This window comes from Varanus komodoensis, unplaced genomic scaffold (genome assembly GCF_004798865.1).
Source record: "Varanus komodoensis strain SLA01 unplaced genomic scaffold, ASM479886v1 scaffold85, whole genome shotgun sequence".
In the NCBI taxonomy this organism is placed as follows: domain Eukaryota; kingdom Metazoa; phylum Chordata; class Lepidosauria; order Squamata; family Varanidae; genus Varanus; species Varanus komodoensis.
Genome location: NW_025336543.1, coordinates 1,149,795 through 1,172,594, shown reverse-complemented (window position 1 = coordinate 1,172,594; position 22,800 = coordinate 1,149,795). Strand labels below are relative to the sequence as shown.

Here is a 22,800-nt window from a genome sequence, read left to right as displayed (position 1 = left end):
ACCTTATATACCATACTGAAGAAAGACGATCACCACGTACATGCACTTTCTCTTGAGCTTCTCCTGCTCTCATGGCTTTCTAGGTGTTTGCCATAGATATGAGTTTAAGTCAGGGGTAAGCAACATGTGACACTTCAAATGTTTTGACACTTAGCCTTGGCCTAGCCAATGGTAAGGGATGATCTGAGCTGTAGACCAAAGTATATGGAGGGCCACACATTGCCTACCCCTATTTAAAGTATGTGGCTCCATGGCTGGCTCATCTAGGGTCAGAACACACATTACTGTTTCTAGCAGCGATGCCATTTATTTATTTATTTATTTATTTATTAATTAAAACATTTCTATGCCTTTCCCTCCTTGTCACTCTGGAATAGACAGAAGGGTCCCGATCTGGATCTGTACCTTTCCATGATAGGCAGAGCAGCTTTTCAGTTCTGGGTTGCCCTCTTATGTCTGCTTCAGAGTAAAACTGAAGGGAAAACAATAGACAGAGCTGCTAGATAGAGATTTACCGTAACGTCTGATTGAGACCCAATTTCAGTCCTTGAGGGAAACGGAGCAATGCTTGATTTTGGAGTGGAAAGGGGGCCAGGGTATCTCATAATATACAAAGGGACCATCTGCCAATGGAGCTATCCAGGGATGTGGTGAACTAAACTCTCCATAAGTTGTGTCCATCAACTCTTAGTGGGCAATGAAGCAACCTCTACTCCTTTCCATTAAGGCCAGTCAGTCTTTATATGGGGCAAATTAGTCTGGGAAGGCCTCTGCATATTTATGACTCTTGACTTAATGGCAACACTCAGAGAATCTCTAGCAAAAGGAACTTTATGACACATGAGTCAGAATGTGAGAGACAGTTCAGTGGATTATAACCCTGATTGAAATCTTTTGTTAGTTATCCAGTTGTTCTGTCTTCATTTATAGAGAGTTGTTTATTAATGAACTTGCCTCCACTAATGGGAATATCAAAGGGAATATTTCAGACTCAGTAACCGTCACAGAGGCGGAGGTTGCAGTTGTGGTTTGTGGGCACTGCTGGTGAAACAAAATGGTTGCTTATCTGCTCAGAACTGGGCTGGGCATTAGACTTGCCACAGTGACTGGCAATTTTCAATACAGCCTCCAATACAATTTCCTCATTTATTAGAACTTGGAACTAGTCACATGGAATCCTGCCCATTGTTCTGTGACCTCCCCAGTGGGAGGAAGAAACTCATGACACAAAGTATCCCACACCAGGTAGAAAACTTTGGAGAGTATAAATAATAAATAACTGCTACTTCCCTTGATTCAGACTCCTTTGTGTTCTTAGGTATGCAGCCCTAGAGCAGATATACACACCACTGATTGCAGCAGAGTAAGAAGGGCCACTGATCAGAGGTAGAGCTTTGCTTGCAAAAGGTCCCACGTCCATCCCTCAACATTTCCATATGCAGCATGTCTGGACTGCAGGAAGTACTGAGCTTGATTTATCAAGGTCTGATTTTGTATAAGGCAGTTGGCAACTTGCAGTGTTCCTAGTACATGGGCCCAGTTCAGAGATGGGTCTTGTATCCAGATCATGCCCCTCTACTGAATTGAATGAGGAAACTTTTATGGGTGAGAGACTTCTGTGAGAGCATCAGCGCTTCCACGCCCAGAAGCAATCTCTGGATAGAAGTATCTGATTTGGGGGGCTACAAAGGATTCCAGATGGGAAGGAATAGGGAATGCATAATCGTCAGTAGTTCTGACTGTGCTTTTAAGGCATTTTACTTGCCATGCAGTTCCACTTCTGCATACAGCTGGCACACTGAGAATTGCTCTTGAATCAGAACATTTGACAACTACTAGTAGAGTGGAAGAATTCTTTCTTTAAAAAACTACTCTCTCATATACAGTTCATAACTGAATTTTAAAGAAGATAATATAACTGACATAAAGTAAACATTTGTGAATAGAAAAGTACAAGTGGAACCTGTAAGAAACTATTGCCTTGTAGAAAATGCCTTTTTGGGCATCCAGCCAACTAGGTGTGCCCACTTGCTGAAATTCCCACTCCACCACCGCTGAGAAAGGGGCTGAACACAAAGGAGAAGCCACCCAAGAGCATTCCCAGCCCTTACTAGGCTGTTTGGAAGGAGGGGTGCCCTCTTGTAGGGTTTTTCTAAAGGACTTTTTGTGGGGTGGGTGTTACTTTTGCAAACCTTAGATTTCCTTGCTCCCTGTTGTGACTGGGTGGTGACATTTTGGTTATATAAGGACAGGCGCTTAGAGATTTGAGTTTGCTATTAGGGTTTATATTCTAATAGGGCTGTACAGTCTGTTCCTCCCTCCCTAATCCATTCCAGACTTTCTTTGTATTTTCCAGCCCAACCCTATAATCATGAAAAAAGACTTACAATTGCAAACATTTAAATATTTCAGCTATTAACATTAAACTGCAGTGTTTTTGTAGATTTTTTGGTAAGTATATTTTTTCCAAGTTCATAAATTTTCCCTTGCCCTTATTGTTTTTCTTCTGTTCTTTCTACAGAGGATCCTCAGTTGAGTTACTCTGTAAACTAACTTTGTTGTTAAAATACTAAGCACTTTAGTTTCTTTCAAACAAATATTTCTAGTTTTCATGGTTGTAATTAAATCCCACATTTTATCATATTGTATCATATCATATTTTAATTATTGTTAATCAATCCAATATAAAATTAGAAGAAATGTGTGAATCATAGAGGTAATGATGCAAGTAAACCAGGGCTTGATGAACCTCAGTCAGGAGGGCATGTTGCAAACTTGCTTCTAACTATATCACATTCAGCTGTGCTACTTGAAAATGGGAGGAAAACAGTTGTTTTATACCCATCCCAGCCCTTTAGAGTTTTAAAGATTGACCCCCCACAAATTCATTTATTTATTTGTTAATATCATTTCATATTATAAACCACCCAGAGAGCTTTGGCTATTGGATGCTATAGAAGTGAAATGAATAAATAAATAAACATATAGTTAAACAATGTAATTTGCTGCCATGGCAAGTGTTGATGGCCGACAATCTGGATGGCGTTAAAAAGGGACTGGACAGACTCATGAGGGAGGCAGCTATCAGTGGCTACTAGTCTTGCTGGCTGTGCGCTGTCTTCTTTACCAGAGGTGGCATGTCTGCATGCGCCAGTTGCTCAGGAACTGGGGCAGGAGGAGGTATTGTATCAATCTTGATCAAGAGAACCTGTGGACAGCTGGTTTGCCACTGTGTGTACAGAGTGCTGGATGGATCTTTGGTCTGATGGCTTTTCTTATGTTCTTAATAATAACTTTAAAAATTCTTAGCAGTTCAGAAACAAGCAAGCAAGCAAACAGGTGACCAGTGCAAATCGAACAAAACGAGAAGGATATCTTCCGAACATCAACCTCATCTTTCCCTATCCTTGTGCTCTCTAGACATATTTGAACTACAGTTGCCAGCAAGCCGTACCTTAGGCCATGCTTGATGAGGATGATGGGAGTTGAAGTCCAAAGCATCTAGAGGAAGGCTAATCAAATCCCAGTCAAGTACATGACAGCAGCATTTTGCATCAGTTAAATTCCCTGGTTTTCAAGGGCAGCCCCATGTAGAGCAGGTTACAGCAGTTCAGTATTACAGTAACTGGAGTATGAATGACTTGGTGACTTCCAACTTTTTTTAAAAAGTGTATTAGAAGCAAATGTGTCATGATCTCCATTCTCCATTGTTTGAAGCCCAGTTTATACTTTGAAGGGTCATAATAGGGTTTTGACCATTTAATGTTTGAAATATGAAAATGTAGGAAGTTTTGATGAGTGAGTTGAAGATAGATGACTCATGTAGAGTTACTGTCATAGGTGCTGGAAAAATGTGCAGCTTCTTTAAGTAGAATATCAACCATTTGAGGAGGCTGTGCTGCTACACTTAAATGGAATGCAGCTTTTAAATGCAAAATACTGCATTCAATGCGCTGTCAATATCTCTGCATTTGTTGCTTAAAGTTGTTGATGTTCCTTCATCTGCCCCTTCAGGCATCAGATGCTCCTGTGCATAGTTTAATAATAATGCTAATTTAAGCAGCTACTGAGTGGTGCATGCCAAATTTCTTTCCAGAGACTTCCTAGATGGGGCTGCTGTTATGGGAGGCTGGCTCTTAGCATCCCCAAAGGCAGCACTCGCCTGCCATTTTAATTTCAGATCAGAAAAGGGAAAAAATTATAGAGGAAGCGTTACAGATCAACAAGCAATGCTTAGATACACATCATACTAATGCACATTTTATGCAAATTGTGTTTCTTATGCATATACAAATATGTGAATTTGTTGCAACCTTTCCATTTCCAACAAGCTCTAGTTGCTAAACAAATTGCCCAGGCCAGCTGTAAACTATAATTTAACCAGATTACTACAAACTTAACTGTATAGCCATGTGTAGTTCTTGCATTTCTCCCCAAAAAAATCAGATTCCCAGTTGTGCATGAATATAAAACTTTGATCATAACAAGCTATACAAAGACGGTATACAGCCCAAATCTGTTCAGGTTTACTTAGAAATAGGCCCTACTTTGTTCAATGGGATATACTCTCAGGTAATTGCATAGATTTTCAGCTGAATATTTATGTGTGTTTACTGTTCTTGTTCACCAAGTATAAGGTTTAAAAATTAAAATCCTTATTCTTTCTGAAAGGATGTCTCATTTGAAGAACGTAGAAAAATAAAAAAAATCTTAGAATTCGGAATTCTTGAGAAAAAACTGGAGTCTTGATTAAGCATGGAGTGCAGGTTTTTGTTTGAGACTTGTGTAAAGACAGGGTGAGGAAGTCATGATGTTACAGAAAAGTACAGTGATGCTTACAATGAGAATTACACAACTGATAAAGAAGATTCTTATCCTTACCTCCTTCTGATCCCTTGAACTGTATAGCAAAAATATTCAAGTATTTTTCTTGTTCATAGTGCAGATTGCTCTTTTTTCAGAAAGGGGAACCCAGATCCTTGAATAATCTATGAATTTCTGAATAGTCTGTGTACATATCAAGTTAGGGTATTAGGTGCATAGAGAATGCTGCCACAAAGTTATCCCAAACTGTATTTTGTGGTAGCTCAGCGTCTGTGCTGGGCACTGTGTGACGATGCATGCAGATATGTAAAATGGTTATGTATGCAGATATGTAAAATGCAGATATGTAAAATGGCTACAGAAAGCAACCTGATTCAGCAGTGTATGTGCATATTCGAACCCACCCTTAGGGAGGAGGAATTCAAGCAAGGAAGGAGAAGACTATGGAATTCTCTTTGAAGAGGGATAATAGCATGATACCTGCACTGTTAGTCTGTGTGAACATTAGAGCAGCAGTGTGTGTCTTTCTTCCCAGAGTGCCCCTGTTTCACAATGTACAGTTACTTGTAGTGAAGATTTTCCCACCTCAAGAAGAATGATAAGATTTTCCCACATTGAACACAAAGCTTGGCAGCAACCCTCTCTGACCTAGTGACCTGCAGATGTGCTAGACTACAATTCCCAGCATGATCCAGTTGACATAGCATGCTGGGAGTTGTAGTTCAAAACATCTGCAACGCATCAAGTTGGGGAAGGTTGCTCTGAAGGAATGATTATCAAAACATGAGTGAGCAATGCATAATTACAGGTGCTCATGTTAAAGCATTGATTTCTAGACCTTCAGTGTCTGTATAAATTGAGTATAACGCCTTTTGGTCATCTCCCCTTTCTTTCTGCCAGGCAGCCGAGAGACTGCATTCACCTATGCCATCAGTGCTGCAGGGGTGGTTAATGCCATCAGCCGTGCTTGCCGTGAAGGGGAGCTCTCCACCTGCGGCTGCAGCCGGACAGCCCGTCCAAAGGACCTGCCTCGAGACTGGCTGTGGGGTGGATGTGGGGACAACGTGGAATATGGCTACCGGTTTGCAAAGGAGTTTGTGGATGCCAGGGAGAGAGAGAGGAACTATGCCAAGGGATCCGAGGAGCAGGCCCGCACACTCATGAATCTCCAGAACAACGAGGCGGGTCGCAGGGTAAGATCATTATTCCTATGTTCTTTTTTCTCTGGGAAGTGATCATGGGTGCCCACCTTCGATGAGCCAGACACACCATGGAAATGCTGACAGTGTTATGCCCATTCTCACAAAATGGTTGCCATGGAGGGTGCTTCCCAGTTCGTAAAGTAGTGGCCATGGCAGCAATGGCGGGTTGCAAAACATTTTCTAGAAGCCAAAAGACAAATAAGTTGCCCAAGAATCTAAGTAAAAGAAAAAAGTGAGATCCAAGCTCCAAAGCCCAAAACCACTCTGTTGGACTCAGTAAAGACGGTGCTGTAGGGCAGCCCTTTCCATTGCAGTATGTCAGGCTTTCAGCATAATAATGCAAGAATCTTTAGAAATAAAATAGGAATCAGGAAAGGTGGGGAGCCTGACCACACCAAGAGAGACATCTGTAGGCACACTGCTGTTTCTAGGCTCTATGTTGGAGATCCCAGGTGTAAACTAAAACCAGTGCACGGCCATAACAATAAGGAGGATGATTTAAGATCAACCTTTTATTTTATCCTAATAAATATAATTACACTAAACAAGAGCTCAGAGTTCAGGGTTTAATTCATGTTTATTTTAGTGGGATTAAAGCCTACCAAATGCTCTTCAAGTTGCATCCATTACTTTTTCCATTCCTTGGAAAATTCAGCTTCTCTAACAAAGGAAAAGACAAAATGCATGTATGAACGCATTCTGCACTTACAGTTGATTTGCTGCTTTTCTTGCCTTCTTCATGCCTTTTCTTGGCATGAAGAAGAAAGTGTAACCTGTTGAATTTCTGTTGGATCAGAACACCTGCACACAGGTGAAAGAAAGCCAGTGTGGCATAGTACTCTGAGTATTGGACTGGGGACCTGGGAAATCCAGAAGTGCTCACTGTCTCTCAGTCCCACCTACCTCACAGTGGAGGAAAGTTATTTATTTATGTAAAACATTTATATCCTGACAGGGGCTCAGGATGGCCACCTTGGGTTCCTTGCAAGAGGTAAACAGGCAGGATATAAATGCACTGTGATGACGATGATGAGTGGGTAATGTAACATATGAATCAACCCAGAAGTCTGTTGAATGGATGTGTGCATCTTTGATGCACATATGCTTGGTTTCTGCTTCCTTAGGGGGTTTCACATTGGCTTTGAGGTGGGAATAATAGTAAGAGACTGTGTGGGAAAATTTATACACAGCTCCTTTCCATTCCCCCACCCCTCATGCAATAATCACGCAGCTGTTGCTTTAGAGGCTGCAGACATCTTTTGTTAAAGAAGTTTTTCTATTGCAGGGAAACAGAATTCTCCCAGTGCATATTTATTTTGCTGAGTATATGGGCAGAATCCAACAATGTCATTGTTCAAATGCAAATTATGTGGCACAAGCAAATAGTGTAGCACCAATAGCACTTTTAGTTGGCATGATGGATTCCCTCACCCTGGCTTGCATGTTAATCAAAACAGTGAGTGCTACATGGAATGTGGTTTTACAGATAATACATGGAGATACTAATCTGATGCTTTACATTGAGATGGGTGATTGGTCCATCTGAATCTGTGCTGCCTACTGTGACTGGCAGCAGTTCTCCAAGGTCTGAGGCTGGGACGAGTGGCATGACAGGACATGGTAATCTCAGTGGGACAGTTTATCCATTGTAATGTCTATTTTGAGCATTGTAGGAGCTATCCACAATGTCAAAATCCATCCTCAAAGTAGCTTCGCTACCATGGAGCACAGATTAAAAGCTGCAATGGATAATGGGTCCCACCAACATAGGAATCGCCAGCCTCCTCTAAATGATCCTGCAAGCTCCTGCATTGCTCTCTATCTCAGCAAGCAGCACAACTGCCAGGCACGTGCCTTTTGCTCTCAGAGGGGATACTTTCAGTCAGAGTTGCCACAGATTGAATCAGGGGCCTTCTGCAGCCTCAGAGCATGAGCAAAAGCTTTTCTCTTTTCATCATCACCAGCACTCGCTGCTTGACCATTATATGGTAGCTTGACACCACTGGTGACAAGGGGCACAGCTGCTGGGGCCTTTCTTACCTGTTCCTTTTATTTAGTTGTCTCCTTAAACAATTTAGAAGTTGCCTGCTTACCTGTGCTACAGAGGGAGATATGTGTTCTGCATCCCTGTGTTGGTGCATTAGTGGATTTGCCTTCCTTGAGTCCCTCTGGTTTGGGGACTAGGGTTTGCAGCCTTCCTTGGTTCCTAAATGGCATTTTGCATGCAGGGGAGATTTCCCTTCCCCCATTCTTGGTGTCCTGGCCGCCTGAGTGATGGACAGGGAATTCTGTCCCACTTTGGTTCTCAGGAAGAACTATCAATGGGTGGGAACAGGACTGTGTTTGCTTCAGTTTTAGACACGGTCCTGACCCCATCACTGCTCCACTGCACTCTCCGATTTTCAGGGCCGCGACATTTAACTTTATTGCCCCTGTTTGTTTGTCTTTGATGGCTATCTCAGCTTGCCCTTTCCTTCCATCTGTCTCTTTCTCCACTTGGTCTCCATTTTCCCTTCTTTCCCACCACCCTGTACCTTATCTGTCCCCTGGCTCTTGGGCTAAGGCTACCCTGCTACATTGTTTACCCGTTCAGTATGCAGCAGGCCTCTATCATCAGTCACTCCATCCAGTGCCAAGCAAGGCTGAAAGGGGGCTTGCTTAATTACCCACCTTGGAATTCTCCATTATTTCCCTTTATATTACACACTTCTTACATGGGGAGAACAAGAGAGGAGTTTCAAGTGGATAGGAAGACAGGCAGATTTTAAACACATTCCACAATTAAACACTTGCCAAGATTTTAAACCCTCTGCAGGGTCAATTTTCCAGTGGCAGATGTCTTAGCCTCCTCTGGAGTCTCTCACCCTACTCCATAGCTGAGCCAAATGTCCTGGCGCATGGCTATTCCCAATTCACATGGGAGATATAGGAGGACTCTATTTGGTTGTTGATACACTGCTATCCCTTTTAGTATAGGCATACTGAGTTGTACACTTGCACATATGACTTGGATGTAAGCCTATTGATTGCACTTGGACTGGGATCCGAGTAATAAATTTAGCAGCATGGCTGAATTCCAGTATAGTTATAAATAACAATGGTGAGCTGGGAAGCAGAGCTACCTCTCTGCTCTGAGGTGCCATGCCAAATTTAGTCCATAAGCAAGATTTCAGTCATAGATGCTGCCAAGCAACTCTTGGAGCAAGGCTAATTCAGTCTGAAGCTCATTGAATCATAGGGTCCTGTTAGCTAGGACAGGACTAATGTCCTCTTACTCTTAGAATGGTGTCTCTTGACCCTGCTTTATGTCTGACTGGGGCAAACCCTCATTCACGAAGACGATCTGACCCCATCGTACCTAGTTTGGCCTCTAGAACCTCATTGTCAGCCTTCCCCAAGGGGCCTTCTATGAGTGGTAGGTCAATATCTGGAGGGTACCAGTTTGGGGAAGGCTGGCCTATGTCATCAGGGTCTGCCTCAGAAAAATCCATAATGGAGAACAACCAGTCGATGTTAAAGCTTACTCACTTTGTGACTGAAATTCATCTATTCAAAGTTCTCATCCAGAGTATACAGACATGCAGTGTACTCTCACACAGTCTTTATATACAGCAGACTTTATTCTGTATGTGTATTCCACCAGTGGCCTATACACTTGCATTTTTATAGATCACAATGTAGAAGCTAGAATTCATCTCACTTACCTTTTAGTTATGGTTTTCATTGGGTGCTTAGATACCCATCTGCTCTTTGGGTATTCTCTAAGCACCATATGGTTGGGATACATACAACTGCTTCGCTGACTGAGAGGTAATTCTTAACTTCTCTTATGTCCAGCTCAGTGGACTAATGGGTTAATGATATGCTGGATCTTAACATAAAAGGGAAAAAAAATGCCTTTAATCAATGGGGCACGCCAGAGATTTTTCCACCCATATGGCAAGACTTTTGTGCTTGCTCAAGCAATAAGGACCAGATTAGTCTATATTCCTGTGAGATGGATCTCCTTCTCCACCAACTCCTCATCCTCCCCTATTTCCGTTACAGGTCTTTTCTTTGCACTTCAGTTATTTTTTCATTTAAAAAAAGTGGAAACTTAACATTATGTTTATCAATCTAGTGCAGATGAGAGTTGTTGCTTAGAATGGGTGAGGATTGGTGGGATTATCGTTTAATTTGTTCATATGAAAATGAACAAGGGGGTTTTCTTCACTTCCTAGTTTAAAAAAAAAGTCAGTCAAGCTTCCCATGCCTTGATTAAAGAAAGGAGGTGCTGGGGCTCAAGCCTCTGTGCAAGAGTAAAAGCCCCATCACCCTTATCTTAAATGAGTACCAGCTGTTTGTTGTTATGCTATACTGAGGGAGTGGCACTCTGCCTATGCTTAAAGACACTAAATCAATAATCAATCCAAGTATATCTCATGTTTTTTATTAAAAGAAAAAACAAAGGCTGCTTAATTAAAAACAAACTATAAAAACAAAAAATCTAAATGAAGGCAATATCTGTTCTTACCCTGCTGCAGCAGTAAGAAACAGAACCCATGATCATGATCAGACTCCTATAGTTTGAGAATCTCTCTGAAAAAGATAATAGAATCAGAATGGCTGATGCATCTTAACCATGCAGTAAAATGAGAACAGTGATGGAGACAGGCAAGCTTCCCTTAAGGATATCATTCAGGAGTAAAGGTGCCACAACTGAAAAGCCCCTGTCTTAAGGGTTCATGTCTGCCAAACCTAAGGCAGGAGGACCTAGATATTTATTTGTTATAGTTTTAATTGATTCAATATCCAAAATTTTCTAAGCAGAGTTACTTGAGTGTACATGAGCTTATACCAGAGGAGAAAATCTTTAAGGTATCTTAGTTCTAAGCTGCTGAAGGCTTTAAAAGTGAGGACCAGTATCTTGAAATTTGTTTGCAAATGAATATTATCATGATATTATTTCTACTCTGACACTTCAAAAAAGGTCTCGTGGCAAAGTCATGGGGAGCTCTTGCTCAAATAATGCTCTGAATTTTAAAAAGCAGGAGAAAATACAATTAGTTTTCCTGGCTCTATTGTAGCTACAGAGCTGAAGAACAAAAAATTCGGAAATACAGCAGAATATTTACTGTTAAAAGAAAAAAAATGTTCCAATGCTTTCTTAAAGCCATGAGGCTAATTTTTTTGGATCTTTCCTTATTCCTAGGCCTGCAGAGCCAGAATGCCTCTCCATTTTGTGGTGCTCCTCTTTTGCATGTAGATTATTGCTTCTAACCCACCCACACCCATGCTGGACAGGGTCCCAAATGCTTTATTTGCACCATACACCTATCATTTCAAATGGCTTTGAAGACTGTTCTCATTATCACAATTGTGTTCATGATGGACTTAAGCCACACATCACACCATCATTAAATGGAGCAGACCATAACTCTGCCAGAGAAAGAGATTGTTTCAGGATGTCTGTGCATATAGCCAAGTCAATTCTCCTCTTTCCTGAGGTGGATTTAAAAAGGCCCATGGCATTTGCTTCCATTTGGATTGATGTCAGTTTCTTACAGATTCAGAATTGAAACAGGTTTTTCAAAAGATGCATGCCCATCTTGGTAGACTTTCTTAAGCAGTTAGCGCCCAGCAACTTATCACAAATCTCTCATCTCTAATTGAAACTTCATCTTATACTAGGCAAATGAGTTGAATTGTGTAGTTTTTATGTTAGAATTGTGCAATGAGGGTACTAATTATGTGTGGTTCCGTTGTAATCATTGGAAGTGCTGCAGCACACAAATACATCTACAGAATATACCAGCACACAGACAAATGCACACACACATACTTCTTGCTTTTCTTTCATGCTGGAGCTCAAGGTGATATATGTAGGACTACCAGGGGGTTCCCACTTAGGCACTGAACTAATCTTGCTTAACTTTAGTAAGATTGCTATGCAATGTGCCATTAGACTATTAGTCTGGCTCCTCCTGCTTCCTCTGTTAAGAGTCTCTTTCAGCCTAAGGGCTGCATCCAATTTTGGAAAAACTCTTGGGGCAACTTTTCAATGATGGACAGGGCCTGGTTGGAAGCAAAACTGCCATCCTGTTTTCGGTATACAGTGCAATCCAATGTGCCCGTCTATAATGCTCTAAATTCAGAGGATTACAGGCATCCTCTAGAAGGTGAAAGGACTATAGAGGCAAAGGTTGATTTTGGTTGTCTAAGTTTTTTGCCCTGGGACACAAAAAGAGATTCTGAGCTGCCATCAGGATACTGTGTATGTTGATGGAGCTCGGCTCCCTCCCTCCTTCCCTGCCCCAAGATGCTACCTCCAAGGCCATTCTTGTCTAGTGGACAGCTGGGCAGTGTCTAGCAGCCATAGGGCTGCATGCTAAAGCATTTGCTGTTAATAGCTAAATTTTGGGAGAGGCCTTTCACACTTTTAGAATGGGGGGAAAAGCTTCGTTAACACTTACCCTGAACACTCAGAGGTTGGGGGAAAGGGGATAAGGCCAATGTGAGGTGTTGGTGAGGTGATCTGAGTTTCTGCACCCCTGCTTTAATTTTTATAATTTGTGGCAAATTCTCACAGTCTGGATGCTTCCTTGCCTAATTACTTAGTGGCATTTTTAACTTACCGTAGAAGATCAAGAAAGCAGCTATTTTCAAGCTGTGTGTAATTATCACTGCCATGCATGGGAATGTATTTAATATGAGAAACCTTTCAGGCTAGATCAATTTGTTTTCCCTTTATAGATGTTGAATAATTTATTTATTCTTAGGATGACTTCATATGTACAAAATCTCTCAGGATCATTCCACACATTATGTAGCAACAAACCTGGGCTTGCTTTGAATGCAAATTTGACAGGGACCTGCAGCCAATTCTGGATCTTTGACCTGTCTAATGCATATGTTTCCAAACTTAAAGTTGTTCCATGCAGAGATTACATCTATAGGCACATGTTGTTCTTAACTTACATGAAACATGTAATATATGAATGAGAAATACAGAGAAATAAGTACCTTCCTTGTTTAGAGTATTTGCACCAAAGCCCACATTTTAAAGGCTTTAATTTTGGGCTTCCAGCTTGCAATGCCTAGTTTTAAAAGTCTAAGGATGTTGATTAAAACTTATTTTGAAATAATTAAAAAGAAGATTCAGTCAACATACTTGGACGTCTATCTAGAACAGCCTGTGTGGCATGTTCTGGACACTTAAAAATTCTATTCTTCACCAGACTTTCAAGGCTGAACAAAGTAATAATGGGAAAAGGAGAGTAGACAAGTGATTGACCACCAGGTGGCAAACAGGAGGCAAATGGCTGCTGTATCCATGTGCTTGTTGATGAAGGAAGGACCTGTGCAACAATCCTGATTCTCACATTTCAGCCCCTGAGATTCCATTTCATGAGGCCCAGAATGGAGCCAACTCACTCTTGTGCAAGTCACTCTGGCTCATGGACTTCCATCTTTAAGACAGGGTGTGGGTCATGCATTTTTAAATGATAAGCAAGTGTTTTGAGCTAATTAGAAGCCAAACTAGGGTGTTTTACACAAGAAGGCAATTTGACTAGAGGGTGTTAACTTATACAATGGCCATATAAATATACTGAAATAAATACAGAACACCTACCTCACAGAGTTGTTGTGGAGATTACTGAGTGGAGAGCCATATCCTCAACTTAGAGGAAGCGTGGACTAGCATATAAAGAAAATCATTTTATTTTAAAAACTGCAGGGAAGGGATTTAGACTGCAAATCCTGTGCCCATTCACCCATTAAACACAAGGGGGCATTCTTCTGATTAAACAATGTATAAGAGTAGTTGTTTTTCAGTTATGGTGTGCCTGATGTTGATGCTGATGAAACTTAATTGATTCCATCTTTACCTTTGCCTTTCATAGGCTGTGTACAAGCTGGCTGACGTTGCCTGTAAGTGTCATGGGGTCTCGGGTTCCTGCAGCCTCAAGACCTGTTGGTTGCAGCTGGCAGACTTCCGCAAAGTGGGTGACTTTCTCAAAGAGAAGTACGACAGTGCTGCTGCCATGAGAATCAACCGCAAGGGTAAGCTGGAGCTGGTGAACAATCGCTTTAATTCACCTACTCCAGAGGACCTGGTCTACATTGATCCCAGCCCTGACTACTGTCTGCGCAATGAAACCACAGGCTCACTGGGTACCCAGGGCCGGCTCTGCAATAAGACCTCAGAAGGCATGGACGGCTGTGAGCTGATGTGCTGCGGCCGGGGCTACGACCAGTTCAAGAGTGTGCAAGTGGAACGTTGCCACTGCAAATTTCACTGGTGCTGTTATGTCAAGTGTAAAAAGTGCACAGAGATTGTTGATCAGTATGTGTGTAAATGAGAAGCTCACAAAAGCTAGAAATCTATATTATATAAATCTATATAAATATATTTTATATATTTGTATAAATAAATAGACGGTGATGTTGATGATGATGATGATGATAATTAAAGAAGCTTATTTAAGAGACTTGGGGAGGGTCAGAAGTATTCGCATTAGAGCAGCTGGCTGATTGGGTGGCTTCTTTTTTAATTATTTAAGTGGGGAGCACAAAAAGTGAGGGGTGGAATTGTGTATGGGCTCCCTTGGCACAGTTCAGCCAGGATAAAAGGGAAACGTAAGGTCAGTGGTGAAAGGAATCTGCCTACAGTTTTTGTATTGCAAGAGTACAAGGATGGGAGGTGTTCCCTCTGCTACCTTAAGGCTGAAATTCACATTGGGTGTTTAGAGCCGAGGAAAGTGCCTTGGATGGATTTCCAAAAGAACTTGGTTTCATTTTCTGCTTCTTGTCAAACATGCTGCGGGATACCAAACCACCGCAAGGGAAATCGCCTGTCTGTAATGTTGAAAAATTGCAGTGTTCCATGCAGTTGATGTGTGGATTGAAGAGAGACTGTTTCATGATGGCAGATGGTTCCCCTGGCTCAAGTGGGTGAAGGAAAACATTACCTTTGACCTAGAAGTGCTGCTTGACCCTTCTATCCTGATGGAAGCCCAGCATCTGGTTCTTCTGCATTTTGCAGAATGTACAAGGCAGTGGGGGTGGGGGAAGGACAGATTCTACCAAAGCTCTGAAAAGGCAAAGTGGTCAAAAGTGAAATTCTTTTTTTTCCTGCCAGTTGGTCTTTATGTTCCTTGTGAAAGAGAAACTGGCTACTTGTCTCTTGGGCTTCCATGGATTGTTTAGGGAAGGAGACCATGTTCTGTGCCAGTGTCTCTGGACTCCAGAGACACACAAACACACCCCAGACTAAGTAACAGCAACAAAAATCATGATGCCTCAGCCTCTACATGGACTTGGACTTGGATGCTCATGTGTCCCACTCCTTTTCATCCTCCTTGCCCCTGTCATAGATGTACACTTTCTTTTAAACATTAAATATCCCTTGTTCTCACCCTTGCCCTGGTTTTTGTGAGCACATTTGTCTTTTGTCACTGCTACTAATGTACTTCACAGCACAGGAACTTTCTGCCAAGTTGGATTCCTTCCTGGTATAAAACTTATGGCAGTTAAACCTGATTCTCATGTTGCTTTTTGACATGGTAAAATCACCAAGATGTTTTGTGGGGGTTTTTTAAACATCAGCATTGCTTGAAGACGTTTTGATTTATATAGTGCTTCACATGGTGAGATTTGGTTTTCACCATCCCGAGTTAAGTTTATAATGGTGAAGGCACGGGCCAGTGACATACTCGTCACATAACATTACCGTATTGAATCCTCCTTCTGCGATTTAGACCTCAGTGGAGCAGAGGGATTCATTTACACATATTTAACCTTTTAAAATTTAAAAGGTGGATTTAACCTTTTAAAAGCTAAACAACAGTCAAAACACACAACCTATTTCAAAGGTGGCCGCTGAAATGGCTCAGCAGGGGAAGCAACTGGTTACCACTGCAGGGTAAGGAGGACAGTTCTGTACCAGGAATGGATAACTGGCTGGTATTGACTAAGGTCACATTCCCCAGCCTGGTGCTCTTCAGATATTTTGGACCAGCTCCTTCTACTTGCGGCCAGCCAATATAGAAATGCTAGGAGTTGTAGTCTACAAGATCTAGAAGACACTAGGTAAAAGAAGGCTGGACTAAGCTGCCTACTGCTTCCACTTCTGCCTCCTTGCTACTACCAGTAATGGCAGGAATTCCATTTTTTCAATCATTTCAACAATTGACAATTTGTACCAAAGAAAACCACCACAAACCTATTTCGTGCCCCCTAGACTTATAAACAGCAGGCTTGGCCACGTGGATTGAATAGTAATGTTAGCATTTGCAGTTGCCCAGGTATATCTGTTTGTGTCAAGCAATATAAATACTTTTCAAAATACAGATCTATTAAATTCCATGAGTTATCTGTTGCTATAAACAGGGCTTGATTTAAATATGCACATCAAAAGGCAAAAAGAAGAATACAGATCATTCCTCAAAGTAATTCTCATTGATTTTGAGACACATTTCTAGGGACCTCAGGGAAAATTGTGGAGTCTTACTCCATCCTGTTCTCAGACTGACAAACTCACCAGAAAATTGGATGAAAGGAGAGCAGAGCCAAGGCAGCACCGCATATAAGAAGGAGTTAGAAAACTGGTGCAGAAGGTGAGCAGCTGTGTCGTTCCACCAGAGCAAACAGATTAGTTCCAAGTGGTGACTACAATGGGGATTGTGCCTCCTGCTAAAGAACATTCTCTGTACATAGTGAATTAGCAGGTTGGGTGAAGACTAGGTTGGATTTCTTCTCCTTAACATGTAGTTTTCTATGTGCACAGATTTATGATGATGCTACTTTTGGTATAGGGAGTATCCTAATCATACCAGCTCCAATCTGCATCCCAAAGCAATACAGCCTACACTTAAATTCAAAATATCTACTGTTTGCAACAAACATGCTTGAGCATGGCTAAAGAAAAGCTGTATTTCTTACGTAAGTAGTATGATTTCTACATGTGATTTGTCAACTTGGCAAACATATATACACCCATTTGCAAGAATTTTGAAATTGCCACTGTCACATAAGTGGAGGGGGGAAGAAATAGATATGTGCATTTGTCACACATGACAGATTACATGTAGGATTCATTCAACTTCCTAAAAGGAAGCATCTTGGGAATGGACTAGACCTCAGTGATATCTGCCTTGCATCCAGAAGATCCTTGATTACTGGCATCACCAGTGAAAAAAGCAGGGGAGGGCATGAATCAGGTTATAGGAAAGACCTCTCTGCAGCAGACCATGGAGAGCTGGGCCAAATCAGAGTGGACAGTAGGGCAGCTTCCATGTTGGAAATTTTATCACGTATTTTATGAAGTCCTGATGCTACCCTCAAGCTCAACCAGAATTCTTTTTCTTCATCAATTAAGCACTCATTAGCAAATAAATGTATCAATCTGACTTCTAATAATCACTCCTGGGATACATGGTCATAAACTATTATTATTTTCTTCACTTTCGTGTTAATGAATTACAGTTGGAAAATACTTTTTCAGTACCCAGAGGCCCAGGGATCACGTGCAGTTAGCCAATAATGAGAAGGCACAGCCAAAACTGGAAATGTTTACTGACAGTATTCTTATTTGAAACACTTCCTTTATTAAACTAATAACATCCATATGACTTTATTTTAATTGCCAATGTGCAGAAATGAGCAACAGCCCAATAAAATATTGCTGGATTTTTACAAGTTCCACGTATAGCCAAGCATTTTTAGCAATTTCTTACCATTTCTGCATTCAAAGGTATTAGTGATTCCTATCTTATAGATAATGGATTGAAGGTTTCAGAATATGTGAGGAAGAACACAGTAATCTTTTAAAAATACAGTTCCATTCTTTAAAAAAATTGTAGGATTTTAAACAAATTATTAATCCATGCATTTCTTGGCATTGCAGGGAGAAATGTAATGGAATACAGTAAGCGAACTTGATTTATGTTCTTTTACATAAAATCCAAAGCCAGTAGTAGAGTAATTCAAAGCAATGAAAACAGTTTTCCACTCATGGAAAAACTGAAAGGAAAATGGCCTGATCTGCTCCTTGTAAAGCTCCCCAAGAATTGGAATTATCCCCAAATCCCATGAAATTTGTGAACTACACATGCCTGGGATATAGGATAATTTATTCTCAAACTGAAAAATCACTTGTTGGCTTCATTTCCAGATCTCATATTTCACCTTTTTTCTGCAATGACTGCATAATACATGATAATGTGTTAAATTTGAACTCTTTTTAAAAATTACAAATGTTTAATAAACCGGAACTTAAACATTTTTTAGACTGAGGAATAAATATACCTGGACGGTTCCTTGGGAGAAGAAGGCATATTTCTGTTTCAAGCAATATGGAAAACTAGACTATCCTAATGCACATACTTAGCTAGCAATTCAGTTAGGATGGTCATTACCTTCTGAAGTAAGGACAGAATCCTATGGCCTAGGAGGAGCAGAGGTATCCAATGGAGATCATGAGGAGTGCAGAAGTGAGGATTGCTTCAATGTCCCTTCCACCTTCCAAAACATTTAGACTCAATTTGGCTGTCTAACGGTGCAGCCCTATCACCTTTGCAGCTGATGCTCATAAACCTCCAAAACCGGAGTTATGAACATCCATTGTCAGGAACAAGGTGTGGCAGTAGCAACCTGTGACAGAGAGAAGGGAGCTGAGGTGCCAGCTGAAATCTCCATAACTGCAACCTCAGCCTCCTTCCTACAACAGCAGCCCCCTTTTTCCGACTTTGAGGCCCAGGTGTGACCTTGGCAGGGGCACCTGGCATCATCTTCAGAGGAACAGAGTGGGGGCTCAGTCTTCAGAGTTCCAGCTCCAGGAACATAGGAATTCAAAGGTGGGATTCTGAAGCATCCTGTGGTTTCCTAAGTGATGTTGAGAGGTCATAGGACTGCACTATGTGTTTTACATTGGCTCACAAGTACAAGAGCCAAAGACATCACCAGGTTTCCTCATAGGACAGCAATATTTCATTTACCCCATTTCTGCCCACTCTGTGTCCCATCAACATTGGCTCTGAGGTCACTCTTGAGACTCTGAAGCTGTGGCCCATGCAGAAATAATTGTGGCAAGTGCAAGAGTGAAGGGAGGACACTCTAAATTCAAAATCCTAGCTCCAACTTTGGAGCACTTTTCTCAGGTTGTGCTGGAACTCCAGATTATCCTATATCCATCTAAATAGCATCTAATGGCAAGTAAGATGGTGCCCTGTGTTTGTTAATAAAAAGCATGAAAAATATTTTCTGGAAATGGTATTATCTTTTAAAAAGTGTATCTGTTCCAACTGTCTTCCAAATCAAATTGAGTTACTTTTTGCTTCATAACAAGTGTGTGAAACAAAAGACAACAATCTCCTTCCTGCAGCACAGCACGACTCATGATAAACCCATGAACTACAGTGCCTATAGCTCATTGTTTGTTCTAGGGTTATGTGAGAACTGTTTCAGGTTCTTCTATATCCAGCACTTGGGGTTTATTTAATCCTTGCATAATTCATGCTTGCAACCTGACAAGCCTCAAACAAGTTGTATATGCTAAATGGCAGTAACAGTCAACATAGTTGGGTTGTCATGCTATGCAATCTAGCACTGAGTTACTCAGGAACTGGCATCGCTTATAGAAGAGGGATCTGAACCTAGATTTTTCACATCCAGCCCTGGACTCTAGAGACATGGCCTCTTTGTTTAATACCAGTAGTCAACCAGAACATGCAGTTGACGAAACCTCTGTTCCCAGGGCCTATATCCAAAGCAAACAGAGTAGGGACAAAAGTAAGAAGTGAGAGGGAAGGCTTTGATGAATGAATAACAAGGACAGGGGAGGGTGTTGGATGGTTTCACAGGCAGCATACAGTGAATCAGAGGAGATCAGAAAAGACTTTGTTGATGAAAAAGTTTTCTGGAAGGGTCTACAAAAAGGAGGTAGATGGGGCTGGTCCAGAGATAGCCACAAGAATGAAATTACTGTACATCAAAGGGCGTGTGACCTCATGCTTCTCTTTCTATAGGTAAAAAGGTAATTGATCTTAAGTAACTGTGTTTCTTTGACTTTGATCTTCATAATCTCTTCTCTGGTTCTTCCTTTATTCATGATGCATCCCTGTGTTTGTTAAAACATTGCAACAATGGGAAAGGTGCATAAAACCAAAGAAGGCTGCATAACTAAAAGGAACAGGTAACTTCTAAAATGGATGACAGAGAACACTGTGGATTTTAAATTGCACTCATTTAGATACAATTGCACATGGCTGTGAATCAGTTGTTTGAAGACTTATACTACCTTGGCTCAGTGTTATGCGCTAACCACCTTGTTGTGCACGACATTTTCTATAACCATAGGCAGTCTACCTACAGAATACTGTGGGCATTGCTCGTCCATTATTTTTTGCTCCCTTTGCCTTTAAAATTAAATATTTCTTCTTCAACAAGCCACCCACAATCTCTCTACAGTGGCTGCTACCTGGCTTTCCATAAGAAGATCAGAAGAAGAAAGCAAGAGCAACTCCAGTTCACTCAGTAAGTTGTTCTTGGATCTTTGAAGGGTTTCGTTGTCAGTGGTGTGTGTTTATAGTCTGGGATACAAACCATGGAAAGGGAGGCTGGGTGTTTTGCAAAAGGTTTATGCTGGCTTCCTAAGGGATATACTCATTATTTTAGTACATGCAAAGGGATACCTATACCTTTTCCTGAACCAAATTAGCATTTACTTCTTAGAAGATATTCATAATCTGGAATTTAGTACTGTACTACTTCTGAATAGGCCTGCTCTGGAGGATTCATGATGGATGTAGAGAGGCATGGATTTTTGGATGCTTTCAGAACTTGTTCCTGTGTTCCAAAGGTGGTGCTTTGTGTGGGTCTAAGAATACCAGCTCTTATTTTAATTATTATCATCACTGTTTTTATGGCTCTATGGATTCCGTCCTCCCACTTAGAGTAACTTGCTTCGCTATGGAATAGGAGCTGTTGGTAGAACAGGAGGATGTGGGTCCAAAGGAGTTGTTTTGTGTGGCTGTGTGTTTGTGTGGCTGTGTGATTTCCTCACCTATCACCGCATGTTTTGTGCCTTAGTTTTCTCTTTCTGTGGAACTGGTTGCTGAATGCTGGGGATTCAGACTGCTCTTCCCCTCATGACTCTTGGCCCCATCTCTTGTGCTGACTTGGCTCCCGCTCTATTGACCTGCCCTCTGCTTGACCACTTGGACTGATCACCACCTCCCCATGCCTATAATACATTGAGAATAAAGGTATTTGCTTTTATTTTTGAAGTGTTTTATTCTATGTATTCAATTGTTACATTATATTCTAAATTTAAGGCTGCAACCTTATGCAGACTTGCTTGGGAGTAAGACCCATAAAACTCAGTGAGTTTCTTTAGAGTAAACAATAGCCTAGGGCCTAGGCTCAGGCTGCAAAAGACCCCAGAGACAGAATATTTTCTTGTTATTGACAATAACATTACATGATCTGCTCATTTCTCTTCCATCTGACTATGAAAAGGATATTCACCAATGACCTGTATTCAGGGCTGGCTCAAGACCATTTGGTATCCCAAGTGGCTGCTCTGAATTGCAAGATCTGTGAATACCTTTGGAATGCTTCAGATCACGAGTTGCAAAACTTAGATTATTTGCTGCCACATCATTACTCCTAAAAGATATTGCTGCGTGTACTTTCTAAGCAAAAGGTCCCATGTTTAATCCCCAGTATCTCGAAATACTGGTAAGGAAATAATCCTGCCTGAAACCCTGGGGAGACACCTCCAGTTAATGGACCACAGGTCTGATTTAGTATAGGCAGCTTCCTCAGATCCAGTACAACTGTGCCAGCAGCACTACAGCTTAATAAAAGAATATCCTACACATTTAAGACAGAGGTGAGGAAACTTTTTGAGTCCAAGGGCGGAATTCAGTTTAGGAAAAATTCTCAGGGGTTGCACTCCAGTAGAGCGTGAGGCCAAAGGCAAAGTGGGCAGAGTGGCAGAGCATATTATGGCTTTAAGTTCTTAATGCAATAAGTAAGCCATAGGAGAGGCATTTCAAGCTTTCAAAATGGGAAGAAAAAAACTGTACAAAAGCTGGGAAACCACCAAACAATCAGCAGTTGGGAAAAGGACTGGGATCAGGGGAAGAGAGCATGGCCTTCGGGGAAACCCAGTCAGGCTGGATTCAACCCTGGCTCTGAGGTTCTGATTGAAGCCAATGCTATTACAAATCTTTGATCCAACCAATTATAGATTTTGTTGTTATAATGAAATACTTTAAATACCACCTCCTTGGCTAACATATTTTATCCTGCACGCTATGACAGGAACATAGGTGGCTGCCTTGCATTGAGTCAGATCCTTTGTTCATCTAGTCCACCTTTGACAACAGTACCTAGCAATGACTGTGCTCCATTTCTGACACAAATATTTCCTATATCCACCTGCCTGGAGGTGCTAGGGATGATACAAATTGAAGATATTTTTAAAAGCCTAAGGATGTAACATCTAGTAATGATAGAATCTTGAAATAGTCATTCAGTTTCTGATTTAGTGCTTAAAGGTTAAATCCTCCACACAGGTAGAAAAAGAGGACAATAACCCCAGCATGCCCCAAATTGGGACACACTGGGAACTGTAGGCTTTTTCTGTCGAAATGTATATAAGATAGTACTCTAAAAAAAAAAAAAACATTATTTTGCTGGAGAGTGTCAGTTGCCTGGAAAAGTTCTGATTTTCAGCTGGAATTTCACAATCAGTTTGAAGGGGAGTCGCCCCACTGTTATTTGTCTC

General features: G+C 41.3%; 1 protein-coding gene across 3 annotated transcripts in view; it reads left to right on the top strand.

Annotated features, from left to right (window-relative positions):
- WNT5B (Wnt family member 5B) overlaps positions 1–21,164 on the top strand; it is a 30,626-nt gene extending 9,462 nt beyond the window's left edge. For 2 of the 3 annotated variants that reach the window (XM_044417037.1, XM_044417035.1), the window contains exons 3-4: positions 5,725–6,017; positions 13,910–15,423. In XM_044417037.1, coding sequence (XP_044272972.1) covers positions 5,725–6,017; positions 13,910–14,368 — 752 coding nt within the window. In that variant the 3' untranslated portion in view covers positions 14,369–15,423. Of the gene's footprint in view, positions 1–5,724; positions 6,018–13,909; positions 15,424–20,474; positions 20,541–21,095 lie in introns of those variants that run through there. The other variant, XM_044417036.1, reaches the window with a different exon arrangement.
- Positions 21,165–22,800: the final 1,636 nt, after the last annotated feature.